Source organism: Pholis gunnellus (assembly GCF_910591455.1).
Source record: "Pholis gunnellus genome assembly, chromosome: 22".
NCBI lineage: Eukaryota > Metazoa > Chordata > Actinopteri > Perciformes > Pholidae > Pholis > Pholis gunnellus.
Genome location: NC_136549.1, coordinates 16,450,239 through 16,463,683, shown reverse-complemented (window position 1 = coordinate 16,463,683; position 13,445 = coordinate 16,450,239). Strand labels below are relative to the sequence as shown.

Sequence of the window (13,445 nt, the reverse complement as noted above, 5' to 3'; positions counted from 1 at the left end):
TTCATGTATTAATGTGTGATCATATATGCTTTTATAATCACCAATGGTTAAGATGAGTAAATGAGATCATCTTGGTTTAACATACTTTGCTCTGATCTTTGTCAGAGTCAGATTAGGAAACAGGATGTAAGGTCAGATGCTGTAACCATGCTTAGTGTTTAGGAGACATCCTGACTGATGTTCCAGCAGGAAGACCAGACAGGAACCTTAGAAATAAGAGTTAACTTAAAGAAGTCTGTCATGAACTGCAAGACTACGTAAACAGCTTCATCCAATGATGTACTCATGTTTAGTTGTGACCATATATGGACCAGGAGGTTAACGATGCTCCAAGTAAAAAGGTAGAAACAGGAGACGACAGAATCAGGACTCAGCTTTTTTAGGATTCTTTTCAGGCTTCTGGTTTGGAGTCTTTTTGACGAGGCTTATTGGTGATCTGAACTTTTGAGGTTTTTGACATTTTATCTTTTCTTTTTGTTTACATCCCTCTACCCCTACATCCATCCATCCCCTACCCTACATCCCTCTACCCCTACATCCATTCATCCCTCTCCCCCTACATCCATTCATGCCCTACCCTACATCCCCCTACCTCTACCCCTACATCCATTCATCCCCCTACCCTACATCCCTCTACCCCTACATCCATTCATCCCCTACCCTATATACCTCTACACCTACATCCATTCATCCCCCTACCCTATATACCTCTACACCTACATCCATTCATCCCCCTACCCTACATTCCCTTACCCCTACATCCATTCATCCCCCTACACTACATACCTCTCCCCCTACATCCATTCATCCCCTACCCTATATACCTCTACACCTACATCCATTCATCCCCCTACCCTACATTCCCTTACCCCTACATCCATTCATCCCCCTACACTACATACCTCTCCCCCTACATCCATTCATCCCCCTACCCTACATCCCCCTACCTCTACCCCTACATCCATTCATCCCCCTACCCTACATCCCTCTACCCCTACATCCATTCATCCCCCTACCTCTACCCCTACATCCATTCATCCCCCTACCCTACATACCTCTCCCCCTACATCCATTCATCCCCCTACCCTACATCCCCCTACCTCTACCCCTACATCCATTCATCCCCCTACCCTACATACCTCTCCCCCTACATCCATTCATCCCCCTACCTCTACCCCTACATCCATTCATCCCCCTACCCTACATCCCTCTACCCCTACATCCATTCATCCCCCTACCCTACATCCCCCTACCTCTACCCCTACATCCATTCATCCCCCTACCCTACATACCTCTCCCCCTACATCCATTCATCCCCCTACCCTACATCCCCCTACCTCTACCCCTACATCAATTCATCCCCCTACCCTACATCCCCCTACCTCTACCCCGACATCCATTCACCCCCCTACCCTACATCCCTCTACCCGTACATCCATTCACCCCACTACCCTACATCCCTCTACCCATACATCCATTCATCCCCCTACCCTACATCCCTCGGAATGCCATCAGGCCACTCGGGGGGACCTGATGGCGTTTTTAAAAGGACAACAATCTCAAGCTACACAAGCAAACACCACTAGATTTGTAAGTTTATTTGAGGAGTTGGTGAAAACACAATATAGTTTGTTTTTTTTAATTATTTTTTATTATTATAGGGTTTAATTTATTTTGTAAGACTTGTAAATCAATTCTGAGTTATGTAAAAACATTTCGCTTTGGTGTCAAATCCCGGGTCAATGATGGTAGTTGCATAAGTCAAAGGTGTCTTCCAACATTCCTTTTCCAGAGTTCTCCAAGGATAGCTTTTCATTTCATGTATATATTTATTCACCTTCACATTTCTCAGCACAAAACGGTAAAAGATGTGTTGAGCGAAATTGTAATAAAAATGCAGACTTTCCTAAACCGGTAAGGAGATGTTGGGAACAAACAGGAATAATGAGAATTTGTATACAGTACACAAATTATTTTACAAGAGTAATGCACAACACAAACGTATGGCAACTTAGAAATATACATAACTAAAAGAGGTGCTTCAAAGAAAGATACCGTTTTATTGATATACACATGACATTTTAAACGTTTTCTTTTGTTTCTCACTTGACCTTGTAAATGTGCTATTTAACACTCATTCACCAGCCTCTGTCATCATGGTAATACAGCTATTTCCACCAGGTGACACACTCATTTCTTCCGTGTCTGTTGAAATGTTTGAATTTCTGACTTCCTGGTTTCGTCTTACGTCGCCCGTACGTGCCTGTGACGTCGTCTTCAACCCGGAAGTGACAGTGGGAAGGTTGAAGCGTCGAGTATAAACAAACATGGCTCGTAGATTACTCTGCAGAGCTGTCGGTGTGTTTCAGCTCAGCGGGACTTCAACACCGCTGACCGGGACTCGTTTCTACTCTCCGACTGAACCGGAGCCGCTGACGGTGAGACAGCAAAGCAACGGAATAAGGTGCAGCAACGAAATGTGTCCGACTCCTTTGAAACTGCCATACTCTGTGGTAGATGTACTATATTTAAGGAGAGAATACAGATTTTAACAACAAAAGCATGTATAAGTGGTACACACAGTACTTCTCTGCACATGTCAATGTGTTAAGAACAATTCGGCATACATAATATTCCTGTTAAAAATGTATTGTTATAAAAAGTCAATATTTGTACAGTTAAATCAACGTGTTCTTGCTCAAGGTCTGGTGGTGCCACTAATAAATTACTCCGCATACTACAAAGTACTTTAATGTAAATAAAAATATTATTATTAATGCAATGGTGGGAAGTCATTAAGTATAAATACTCAAGTATTATATTAAAGTAAAATTTTTTAGGTACTTTGTTTCTTTATTCTCCATTCTGTCATATATCGACTTAATATTGCACTTTTCTGGGCATTTTTTAATATTTTTTGGATAGCTATAGTTACTAACTACAGAAACACTACTTCAAATAATGTATTGGCCAGCTGGGATATTAAAATATATAAATGTGTCTTTTTCTGCATGATGAGTACATTTATTTATTAAAACTTGAGGTGCATTAGTCTGATAACACTCCTCCACGTGTAAAGTATGTTATCTAGTAACTATGTAGCAGTTCGATATACGTAGGTGAGTAAAAAGTACACTTCTGTCGAAGCATAAAGTCTCAAAATATACCTCAAAATTGTTCATCTACGCAGTACTTAAATAAATATACCAGAAAACTACTGTAAAATGTTACTTTGTATTCTTTTTCCAGGAGAATAATACTGAACAATCCCAAGAAGAGGAACGCTCTGTCTTTGTCCATGCTGGAGTCTCTCAGAGAAAACATCCTAACCGACGTCGACAGTGACGATCTCAGAGTTGTTATCATATCAGGTAGGTATTTAGTGTGTGTGTTAGTGTGTGTGTGTTAATGTGTGTGTGTCGTATGTGTGTGTGTGTGTTAATGTGTGTGTTTGTTAGCCAGAGGTCCAGTGTTTTCTTCCGGACACGACCTGAAGGAGCTGACGTCCGCTCAGGGCAGAGAATATCACACCAAGGTGTTTCACACCTGTGCAGAGGTGAGTCTGTTTTATTTCTTCTCTCTCTGTCTCATCATCATCATCATCATCAGCTTCTTATTTATTATTTATTACAAACCAACATTGGTTATTAGTCACTTATTAGTCTTCTTCCTCTTCCTCCTCTTCTGAACAAACAGTTTACACACACACACACACACACACACACACACACACACATAAATAACTGTCTGTGTGACTCTTGTGCTTCAGGTGATGACTCTGATTCAAGACATACCGGTTCCAGTGATCGCCATGGTGGACGGCGTCGCCACGGCGGCCGGTTGCCAGCTTGTCGCCAGCTGTGACGTCGCCGTCGCGACGGAAAAGTCCACGTTCGCCACCCCGGGGGTCAACGTGGGCCTCTTCTGCTCGACGCCGGCGGTGGCCATCGGCAGAGCTGTGCCGCGGAAGGTAAGAGCTGAACTTCAGGAGGAGGACACTTCTAGTATGAAGCTCTTATTAATAAACACCTCTTTCTTTCTTTCTTTCTTTCTTTCTTTCTTTCTTTACCAGGTTGCGATGGAGATGCTGTTCACGGGAGCTCCCATCTCAGCCCACGATGCCTTGCTGCACGGTCTGATCAGTAAAGTTGTCCCACAGGAGCGCCTGGAGGAGGAGACGTTGGCCATCGCCCAGCGGGTGTGTCAGGCTAGCCGGCCTGTGGTGGCGCTCGGCAAGGCCACTTTCCAGAGGTGAGAGTTTTCAGACTACAGACAGAATTTAATGATTTTAATTTAAAGCCCTGGGACGCTTGAGACGGTTCCTGACGACCCGTTTTAACATATTTCCCTCCACGTGTTCTGCTCTCCTTTTTGTTTCCGTTGAAAAGACAAATGGCTCAAGGCCGAGACGCAGCGTACGCCACCGCCTCCAAGGTGATGGTCGACAACCTGGCTCTCAGAGACGGACAGGAGGGGATCCGGGCCTTCATCGAGAAACGCAAGCCAGTGTGGAGCAATACAGCAGAAAAAGCTCATGACTGACTTCATCACCGGAGATAGTGACCACCTGACTGGTACATGTGGTTTATCTGTCACCAGGCCCAAGTCAATTCATGGGCTACTTTTAAAACATAGCTGTGTAATTTGCAAGATCACAATGATTGAAGTTTGAACTGTTGACTTCCTCCTTTTCACTGAGACTAAAGACACATAGCTGAACCATTGTGTGCCTTGAAAGCTGCTGATGAAAAGATGTTTGATGACTTAACGGACTCACAAAGCTAAAGAATGCTCTCTGTATTAATTGTAAATGCAATAAATAATGTGACATATTCGTTCTGGAAGTAACAGTCTACTCTTTACCGCTTAGACAATTTAAGGTTTACTGACTTGACTTGACTATAAAACAATAATAACGATAATGATTATTATAGTTTTGCAGTGCCTTACACTTTTAAAAAAATAAGAGAAAAAGTGCTATCACCTGATGCGTTTTCATCATGTTTTTGAGAATTATATTATTATAAAGTGTTACGATTTGGAAGACCTAAGGAGTTTGGTTACTTTGTTTTGAAGTTTCAAATTTGGAAAGTACTTTTTCGTCAGCCATGATGCTGTTACTTTACTGCAAAAATATCAGTGAGACGTCTTCCTTTCCGTTTCCTGTTTTTCCTGTGCGCATGCGTAGATCGTCTCAGATAGAATGTTGGTGGACCATCCATGAGGAGGACCCTCAGTGTAAATGCGGCTCCCCCGTCACTCAGCACTGCTCTGCGGTCAGTTTGGTGTCTTCTCCCGGCCCCTTCGTCTGAAGTTAGCCGCTCTCAGACCCGTCGCTGATGCTCCGCCCCAGAGGGAGTGTTTCGCGGGGAAATCAAGCGCTGACACTCGAAGACCCAGTAGCAGCAGCAGCAGCGGCAGAGACACCGGGAACAGGTAAAACAACACACTTTACTTCTTACACGGTTCGTTTTTATTAATATGAGGCACGCTTTGTGTTGCTAGTTAACCACCCGCTATGTTTAATACGACATTTAGGGTTTAGCATTAGTGTTAGCTCAGTTGCTAGGTAGCTAACAAGCTAGCTAGCTAACGCATCGAGTTGAAGGAAAAACCTCTGTTCTCTGTCATGATTGGCGGGTTTGTTTCCACATCGTCCAATCGGATGAGTTGAGAGGCGGGTCTTCTGTTGGTGACAACGAATGAGAACAAACTGGTGGTGTCTGTTTGAATGAAACAAAAATGATTATAGAAGAGCTTTTTATTTTTTAAAAGTGACACTTTACCATCAGGAGTAATTCAAATAAATTAAATTAATAATTATTTATAAAATAATTATATTAAAAGCATGTTTTCTTTACCACCCATCAGTTAATATAGTAAATAAAAATGTTTATTTATGTTTATTTTAAATGTTTATTTAAAACACACTGTGTGTGTGTGTGTGTGTGTGTGTGTGTGTGTGTGTGTGTGTGTGTGTGTGTGTGTGTGTCTGTGTGTGTGTGTAAATACAAATAAATGATAACTGTAAAAAATAAATAAATTAAATGAGAATACTACAAACTATTAGATTAATAATATAAACAATTAAAACAAATAATCAAATAAATTATAACTAAAAAATAAATAAGTAAAATAAGAAGAAAAACACAAAACAATACATACGTTACAATTTCAAATAAAGGTCAAGATTTACTAAAAATATCATAAATATATAATAAAATATCAGCATTTAAAAAAGTAATATTTAAAAATAAAATAAAATGATTGAACTAAAATAATAATTAAAAATAAAATAAAAAATGAGATTCAAGCTACAGTTGACATTACATTTATTTAAATAAAATTGTTTATTTTTTTAATAAACAACCTGTCTGACTTCCTGTCGTCCCTCTTGTTCTGCACATGCTCAGTAGAGCCATGCCGTCCAACGTGGAGATCAAAGCCAAAGTGAGCGACCCAACACTGTTCGCCAAGAAGGCCGCCGAGCTCAGCCAATCAGAGGGCACGATCATCAGACAGCAAGACACGTTCTTCAACTGCAGCCAAGGACGACTGAAGCTGAGAGACTTAATGGTACAGTCAGTGTGTGTGTGTGTGTGTGTGTGTGTGTGTGTGTGTGTGTGTGTGTGTGTGTGTGTGTGTGTGTGTGTGTGTGTGTGTGTGTGTTACAAAAAAATATACAACTGAAAATAAATTAATAAAATGAGAAGACTTTCAAATTCCCAAAAATAAGAAATTGATGAGATAAAAAAATTAATTAATAAATACAAACTTAAAATTAATCAATATCATTATTATTAATAAAATATAGTCTTTTATATATTTAATATTTACAATATAATTAATAAAATAATATATAATATAAAAAATTAAAACTAATAAAATAAATAAGAGAAAATGAGAAGAAAACCACAGAAAAGAAAAAAGTCAAGATTTAATACAAATATTATAAATATATAATAAAATATCAGCATTTCAAAAATAAAATGATTAAACAAAAATAAAAGAAGAATAAAAAAAATAAAGATTAAAATAAGATACAATTGAATAAAGATTGCATTGAATACTAATTCATTAGACAATTAATGTAGCTTAAAAAAAAAATTAATAAATAAACATAAAAAATAGAATGAACTGACAATACAATCAGAAATACAAAATGCAAATGGATTTTAATATTTCCCGAATACACCACATCCTGTACCGTGGTGTAAAACTGACTCACTGGTTGTTTGTTTGTTTGTTAGAACGAGTCGGGTCAGCTGATCTTCTACGAGCGTCCCGACACCGATGGACCCAAACTGTCCCGTTACTCCATCAGTCCGACCAGCGACCCGCCGAGTCTCCGGGTAAAACACCGAACAACCCGAGTTTTGTTTCTGCAGCCACGCACTGCCGTTTATTAAGTGTGTGTGTGTGTGTGTGTGTGTGTGTGTGTGTGTGTGTAGACCGTGCTGTCAGACGCCCTCGGGGTTAAAGGCGAGGTGCGGAAGGAGCGGCGGCTGTTTCTGGTTGGTCAGACCAGAATTCACCTGGACGCCGTGGAGGGACTTGGAAACTACATGGAGCTGGAGGTCAAAACACACACACACACCCCTAAACATACACACTCTGAGACTCACACAGTTTTTAATATGCGTGTTATACATTCAGCACATTACATTAATCAAGTCATTTTTATTATACTGTTTTATCATAATTGTAACTTTTGTCTCGTGCAATTATGAGAGAATTCTGACTAAAGAAGTATTTCCTAATCATGAAATAGGATTCTGATGATGTTTGGAAATATTACAGCTTTTTGTGAGATAACGTTCAGTAGAGAAGAGTGACGCTCCGACTCGTCCTGATTTAATCAGCGTCTCTTTTTGGGTGACGTTTGTTTGTTTGTTTGTTCAGGTGGTGATGCGTCCGGAGCAGACTGTTGAAGACGGACAGAAGGTCGGTTTGTCCCTCTGTGTAAACGTTAACATTTAAAAGTACACACGTGTCGGTAAACTCAACATTCACGCTGTCAATAGTTTGATTTGATCCGTTTTGTTTTGTTGAAGGTGGCCGAGGGTCTGATGGAGAAGCTGGGCGTCTCAAAAGAGAGTCTAGTGACGGGAGCGTACATGGACCTGATACTGAAGGGACACAAAGACGCGTAAAACAAACGCACTCCTTGGAGAGCGGGACGATAATGACTAAACTCTTCAGTAGTTTCACTGTGATCAGAATCTGATTTGTTAACTTTTGTATTTAGTTCTTTGGCTTCTTTTCTAAATAAAGGAAGTCAAACAGCAGGTTTGTGTGTGAATGGATTCAAACGGCACAAAGTTAGTTCAACATAAAGATTGTTTGAATTTAATAAGGATGGGTATCGTTTAGGATGACCTGCAGCAAAGGGGCCGGAATCGAACCGGCGACAAGGACCAAACCCACGAGGTGTGCGTGTTCGACCAGGTGAGCCGCTGTGGTTCTTACTTCGTTATTGACCAGAAGCTTTGTTTCAATTGCGTTCCAATTAACGATTTATTCTAGAGAGCTTTCCTCTAATATTTATCTTATTTATGCAAATAGTTTCCCCGAATATCCCCAAATGACCGACAACAAACATCCTTTGTGTTCTACAGAGTTTGCTCATCTAATTTACCCAGACACAACATTATTTCATTACAAGCAGAAGAAAAACAAACCTTGAAGTCAAAGACGGAGCCACAGATTCGCTTTCCCCCACCTCATTTTATTAAGCAAAGTATCAGAGTATCAGGCCTGCGATTAGTCGTTTAACAAAGATAACTTAGGGAATGTAATGAACAGTACGGTTTGACAACAACTGCTTCAAAACCAGAGTATGCAGAATAATAATAAAAGGGAATGTGTTTAAACTGTAGTGTGTTTGTGTGCCAGATGACTCTGTATGCCAGTAGTTGATAATAATAATAATAAGACATAATGAAGAAAAGCAAACTTATACTGAATCTAGTTCACATCCATCTCTGGCTGCGTGTGCTCAAGATGTGGTAACTACAGTACAGCAATTAAAAAAACAAACATGTTACCTATTACATAGCGAATCAGATGGCTTAAAGCCACCAAAAATATATATATTAATAGCCCTCACAAATTAGCTCTCTATGCCTTTAGTCTCTAATTTAATTGAACCAAAAACTGGCCTCAAACGCGTGTAAATATCCAACTTCACGTATGTACGAGAGATGAATCAGGAATAAAATCACTGAAAGTGGAAAAGATTAAAAAACAAACTGCTCTTTCTGTTGTGGTGGCGCTGCACAATGGAAATCAACCCTCTATTTCTATTGTTGTTACTTCTTTCTCTCTGAAAGATAACGTTCACGAGCATAACGCGATCTCTAACGTAACGTGTACAAAAATAAAGATGGAAAATTAAAGCAGACTTTCTTTTTCCGGAGAACGTTCCCTTGCTACTGATAACAACTCAGCATATTTAACAAAAAGAATCCACTGTACACATCGGACTCTAAAAGATATATACTGTCACCTCTCGTTAATGATTTACATCCAAAAATAAAATAAAATCTTCAGTCAGTTTTTTTTTTTTTTTTTTAAAGTGATCGGTAAAAACGTGGGAGGCTGGTGCGTCCTGCAGCGGGACAGTCCGGTCAGTACTTCACACATAAAGAACACAAGCAGGCTCCTAAACAAAGCTCATCTTTACCACAGTGTCAGTGACTACGCCTCAGTTTTTTTTTTTTTTACAGTGTCTGCGCCCGTTTCTCTCATCGTCCAATCACAGCAGCATGGACTCCTGCATGGCGAACGCCTCCTGTGCGTGCCTGTAGTGTGGTCCTCCAAACAGCTGGGGGAGCTGTTGCCTCACGGCGGGCTGCTGCTGCTGGTGCTGCTGCTGGAACTGAGTCCTGTAGTGGAGCAGCTCGTCCGGGTTCGGGGGGAAAGCGAACTCCTGAACGGGGGACATTTGGGCTCGCTGGAAGCTGGGCGAGCGCGGCACCCCGCCCGGGGATTGGAGGGGCAGCGCGTCCTCCGGCGCCCACGGGAGCCCGTCCACGGGCCGCCGAGGCCCGCCTTCCAGCAGGTAGTGCGGGGCCGCCTCGCTCCTCTGACGCCCCTCAAACCCGTAGTCCGCCGGGGCGTAGGCCTGTGCGGTGGAGGTGAGCTGCTGCAGGTAGATGGGCGTGGAGTGCTCCGCGGGAGGCCTGGCGTTGCGGTTGGAGGAGCTCGGCGGCGGCTGCCTGCGGTAGGTGGCGTAGGAGTTGTTCATGAGCGCCTTCTCCGGGGAGTGGTGGTTGTTCAGGCGCTGCGTGGTGGCGTACGCCCGCTCGCCGTACACCACGTTGGAGGGCGGGGTAATCCGAGAGGGCGGAGCATAGAGTCTCTCCTCTCCTCTGTGGTCCAGGCTCACGCTGTAGGCGGGATGCAAGATGGGGACTTCGGTGGTGGTTCTGGCTGGGGAGTGCTGCTGGGGAGGGGTGTTGTACTGGCTCTGGCTGCCAGGGTAGCTCGCGTGGTGGACTCCTCCTGGACTGTTGTGGGAAAACGCAGGAGGAAGAGGGTGCTGGACGACCCTGGGAGCCGATGCCACGGAGACGACGCTCCCGGCCAGGCTGGGGCTTCCCTGATGGTGCGACGACGCGCTGAAAGGCGTCTCGCTGCGGGGGGTCCTCATTCTGGACGGAGGTCTGTCGAGATCCAGGATCTCGAAGTTCTGCTCCGGCAGCCCCGGCACATTGTCGTACTGGGAGGCGTTGGAGCCGCGGTTGGAGTCGGGGACGAAGCCCTTGGGGCGCGGCCGGCGCTGGTGGGGCGGCGCGCCGTCTTCTGGACTGGAAGGAGCCGGCGACGCCCCCCCTCTGACCTCTCGGGCCGCCGCCTTCACCGCTTCCAGCTTGGTGTCGGAGGGTTTGAACCACCGGGGGGTGATTTCTCTGTGAGAGCTGGAGCCCGCGTTGGTGTTGTGGTTGGCGACGGCGTGGCTCTGAGGCTTCAGCCTATCTCCTGTGGTGAGCTGTGGCGTGGGGGCCGAGGGTGGTGTTGCTCTCCTCTCGGGTGTGGTGGAGGCGGACTGCTTCCTCTGATCGTGGGGGATCTCCCCGGACCCCCTGGAGCGCACGTCCCTCTTGTCGACCTTGTGGTGGCGGATCGATTTCTCCAGCGAGTCCCGGCGCGACCGGCTGGGGGGCCGACTCTCCCGCTGGCGCTCCGGCACGGGGGTCCCCGTGCTCGGGTCCCCGGGGGGCTCGGCCGGCTCGACGTGGCTCTGACCGTTGGCCACGTGGTTCGCCGTCACCACGGCCAGCTCGGGAGGAAGCTGCCCCAGAGGCTTCTTGGGAAACTCTTCTTCTTTAGCTGCAAAGATGAAAACAAGAAAGGACACACGTTAGAGAAAACCACCAGGAAACAGACGTGCACGGTGATGGTTTAGACACACTGTGTGGCGCTGATTCACATCAGATGAGGAGTCACGACAGGGACATGGATTCATGCAACACCACTGCCATAGAGAGGTACAAAAAAAATAAAGGAGAACTTCACAGGCAAAGAGCAAAGGACAGAAAAAAAACATCAGAAATAATGCTTGATATTAATTCTGCGCCTGCTGGAGGGGCTCAATTAGGAAGTGACATTCAACAGAGTGGTCTCTGAAATGATGAGTTTGTCTCCATTTCATTAAACTGTACTTAGCGGCAGCAGTGAGAAAGGTCACACAGAAATAGTTCTTGATTAATGAACCACGTTAAATGTACCGAGACTGATAAGAACAAGCGTTAAAGCCACATTTCTTCACTCTTAGACTACCCAGCCTGGACCGAGTGCACGTTAAAGACATCGATGCTAAAGCTCCACGTACAGTCGACAGGAACACATACAGCGAGCAGACACAGTGAGGGTGAGCAGAAGAGTCGACGACGATCCAGGAAGGAAACCTAAGTGTCTGTCCTCGTACACATGGGTCTAAATTAACAGGACAAACTGACGTAAACCACCTCATTACAACCGGATCACTTCATGAGGGAAAAGTTAAACAAATTTGTCAAAAAGTGTTGTTGCTCGCACCAAATTAATCCAGTTTCTTGTCCGGTAAGTAAACCTTCTCCGGTCCCGTACGTATTATTTTAGTATATAACGCAGACAGGATGATTTTCCTCTGTCTCTTGCAGATGTTATTCAGAAAGCCCGTTACGATTTGACTGAGATGTGCAGTCATGTTTTTAGGTGAAAAGGCGGATAAACAGCACATTTTAGCCAAAATGCATGTTTGAAACCTGTAGCTATTCCCTTCATTTTCGACTGAAGGTGCATTCTGGCTCAGGTGAACTCCCTCTGGAGTATACGAGCGTCGTTTGACAGCTTTTATTTTGCCCTCCGTGTGTTTTTCTTACTTTATGACGAAGCTGTGTTCGCCTCCAGCAGGCATCGGTTTAGCTGTTATTTCACACGGCTGTAAAGAAGAAGGTGTTCCAGTGTAAAAAAACAATGAAAGCTGTCTAACCTCGCCTTAAGGACTTCTACCGCCACAGTACAAATGATGCTGGAGAGGCCTTTTCCCCGCTTATGAACAAAAGGAGGGAAATAAAACCGTAGAGATGTTATTGGATTTTAAAGGTCATAAGAGATAGTTATTCTTTTGTATGAGAGCACCTATCGGTATAAAAGCTGAGAAACGGTCGGTTTGACAGCGTGCGGTACCTTTTCTTATCTTTTATTTTGAAGGAACAGGTTTATTGACGCTAAATGTTCGCTATTAGTATCAGAGGTTGGTGACAGAAAAGATCAAAGATGTACATTACACTGCGGTGGTTAACTTAAACTAAGCCCGGTGACGTTCAAAACCATAAAACCGCCATCGTTCATCACAGTTCAGCTACAAACGATATCTCTCTGCACACCAGTGTGTTAGCAGACGGTTGTTAAAGCAGAAGTTAAACAAAAGACTCCAGTGTTGGGAAAAGTGGCTCATTATCTCGTCAGCGAACAGACAGCTACTGTAACAGATGTGTGGGCTCTGGAAGAAAGGAAAGTTTTCGGCTTCCTTCTTTGTAGTATTTAAGTAAAAAGAAATCTCACAAAAGACAGGAAGTCCACACACAGGATGCTGAAAAAGATGAATAAATTAACCAGTCTACGGGTTGATTGATGTACTTCTACACACTCTGTGTATTATCATGTAGTAATTTGTAGAAACAGACAGGAGTACCAGCAACGGGAGCAAAGCGATGGACCGCTAAACAGATATTTTAGGATATCTTCACCTCTTTATCTTGGCATTAAGTGTATAAAACACAGCGGTGCATCGCTTTGCTCCCGTGCTGGTTCTCCTACAACCACACTTTGAGAAATACAAACTATCCCTTTAAAGAGAAACAAGCTCCAGGTTTAAGAAGTAAACGTGCAGATCAGCTGTTTGATTGTTGGCCTTAAAAAAAGAAATGCTACGATAAGCTATCAAACGTCCCGGT

The 13,445-nt window shown here is 43.6% G+C and overlaps 3 protein-coding genes across 4 annotated transcripts in view; 2 read left to right on the top strand and 1 right to left on the bottom strand.

The window, feature by feature from the left end:
- The first annotated feature begins 2,295 nt into the window (after positions 1-2,295).
- Positions 2,296-4,974, top strand: echdc3 (enoyl CoA hydratase domain containing 3). The gene is made up of 6 exons (XM_079184073.1): positions 2,296-2,464; positions 3,250-3,371; positions 3,459-3,556; positions 3,770-3,970; positions 4,073-4,251; positions 4,389-4,974. Exons 1-6 carry the CDS (start codon positions 2,328-2,330, stop codon positions 4,540-4,542), a joined length of 891 nt encoding a protein of 296 aa, XP_079040199.1. The 5' UTR covers positions 2,296-2,327; the 3' UTR covers positions 4,543-4,974.
- A 225-nt stretch (positions 4,975-5,199) lies between these two features.
- On the top strand, positions 5,200-8,288 carry LOC306713629 (adenylate cyclase CyaB-like). Of its 2 annotated transcripts, none has more exons than XM_079183398.1 (6): positions 5,200-5,436; positions 6,417-6,576; positions 7,251-7,352; positions 7,452-7,577; positions 7,903-7,944; positions 8,055-8,288. In XM_079183398.1, exons 1-6 carry the CDS (start codon positions 5,243-5,245, stop codon positions 8,151-8,153), a joined length of 723 nt encoding a protein of 240 aa, XP_079039524.1. In that variant the 5' UTR covers positions 5,200-5,242; the 3' UTR covers positions 8,154-8,288. The 2 variants fall into 2 exon arrangements, with proteins under 2 accessions (XP_079039524.1, XP_079039523.1); XM_079183397.1 differs by having other exon boundaries at positions 6,414-6,576.
- A 1,225-nt stretch (positions 8,289-9,513) lies between these two features.
- Positions 9,514-13,445, bottom strand: part of usp6nl (USP6 N-terminal like) — a 34,654-nt gene continuing 30,722 nt past the window's right edge. Inside the window, exon 15 of the mRNA XM_079183615.1 lies at positions 9,514-11,334. Coding sequence (XP_079039741.1) covers positions 9,758-11,334 — 1,577 coding nt within the window. The 3' untranslated portion in view covers positions 9,514-9,757. The remainder of the gene's footprint in view (positions 11,335-13,445) is intronic.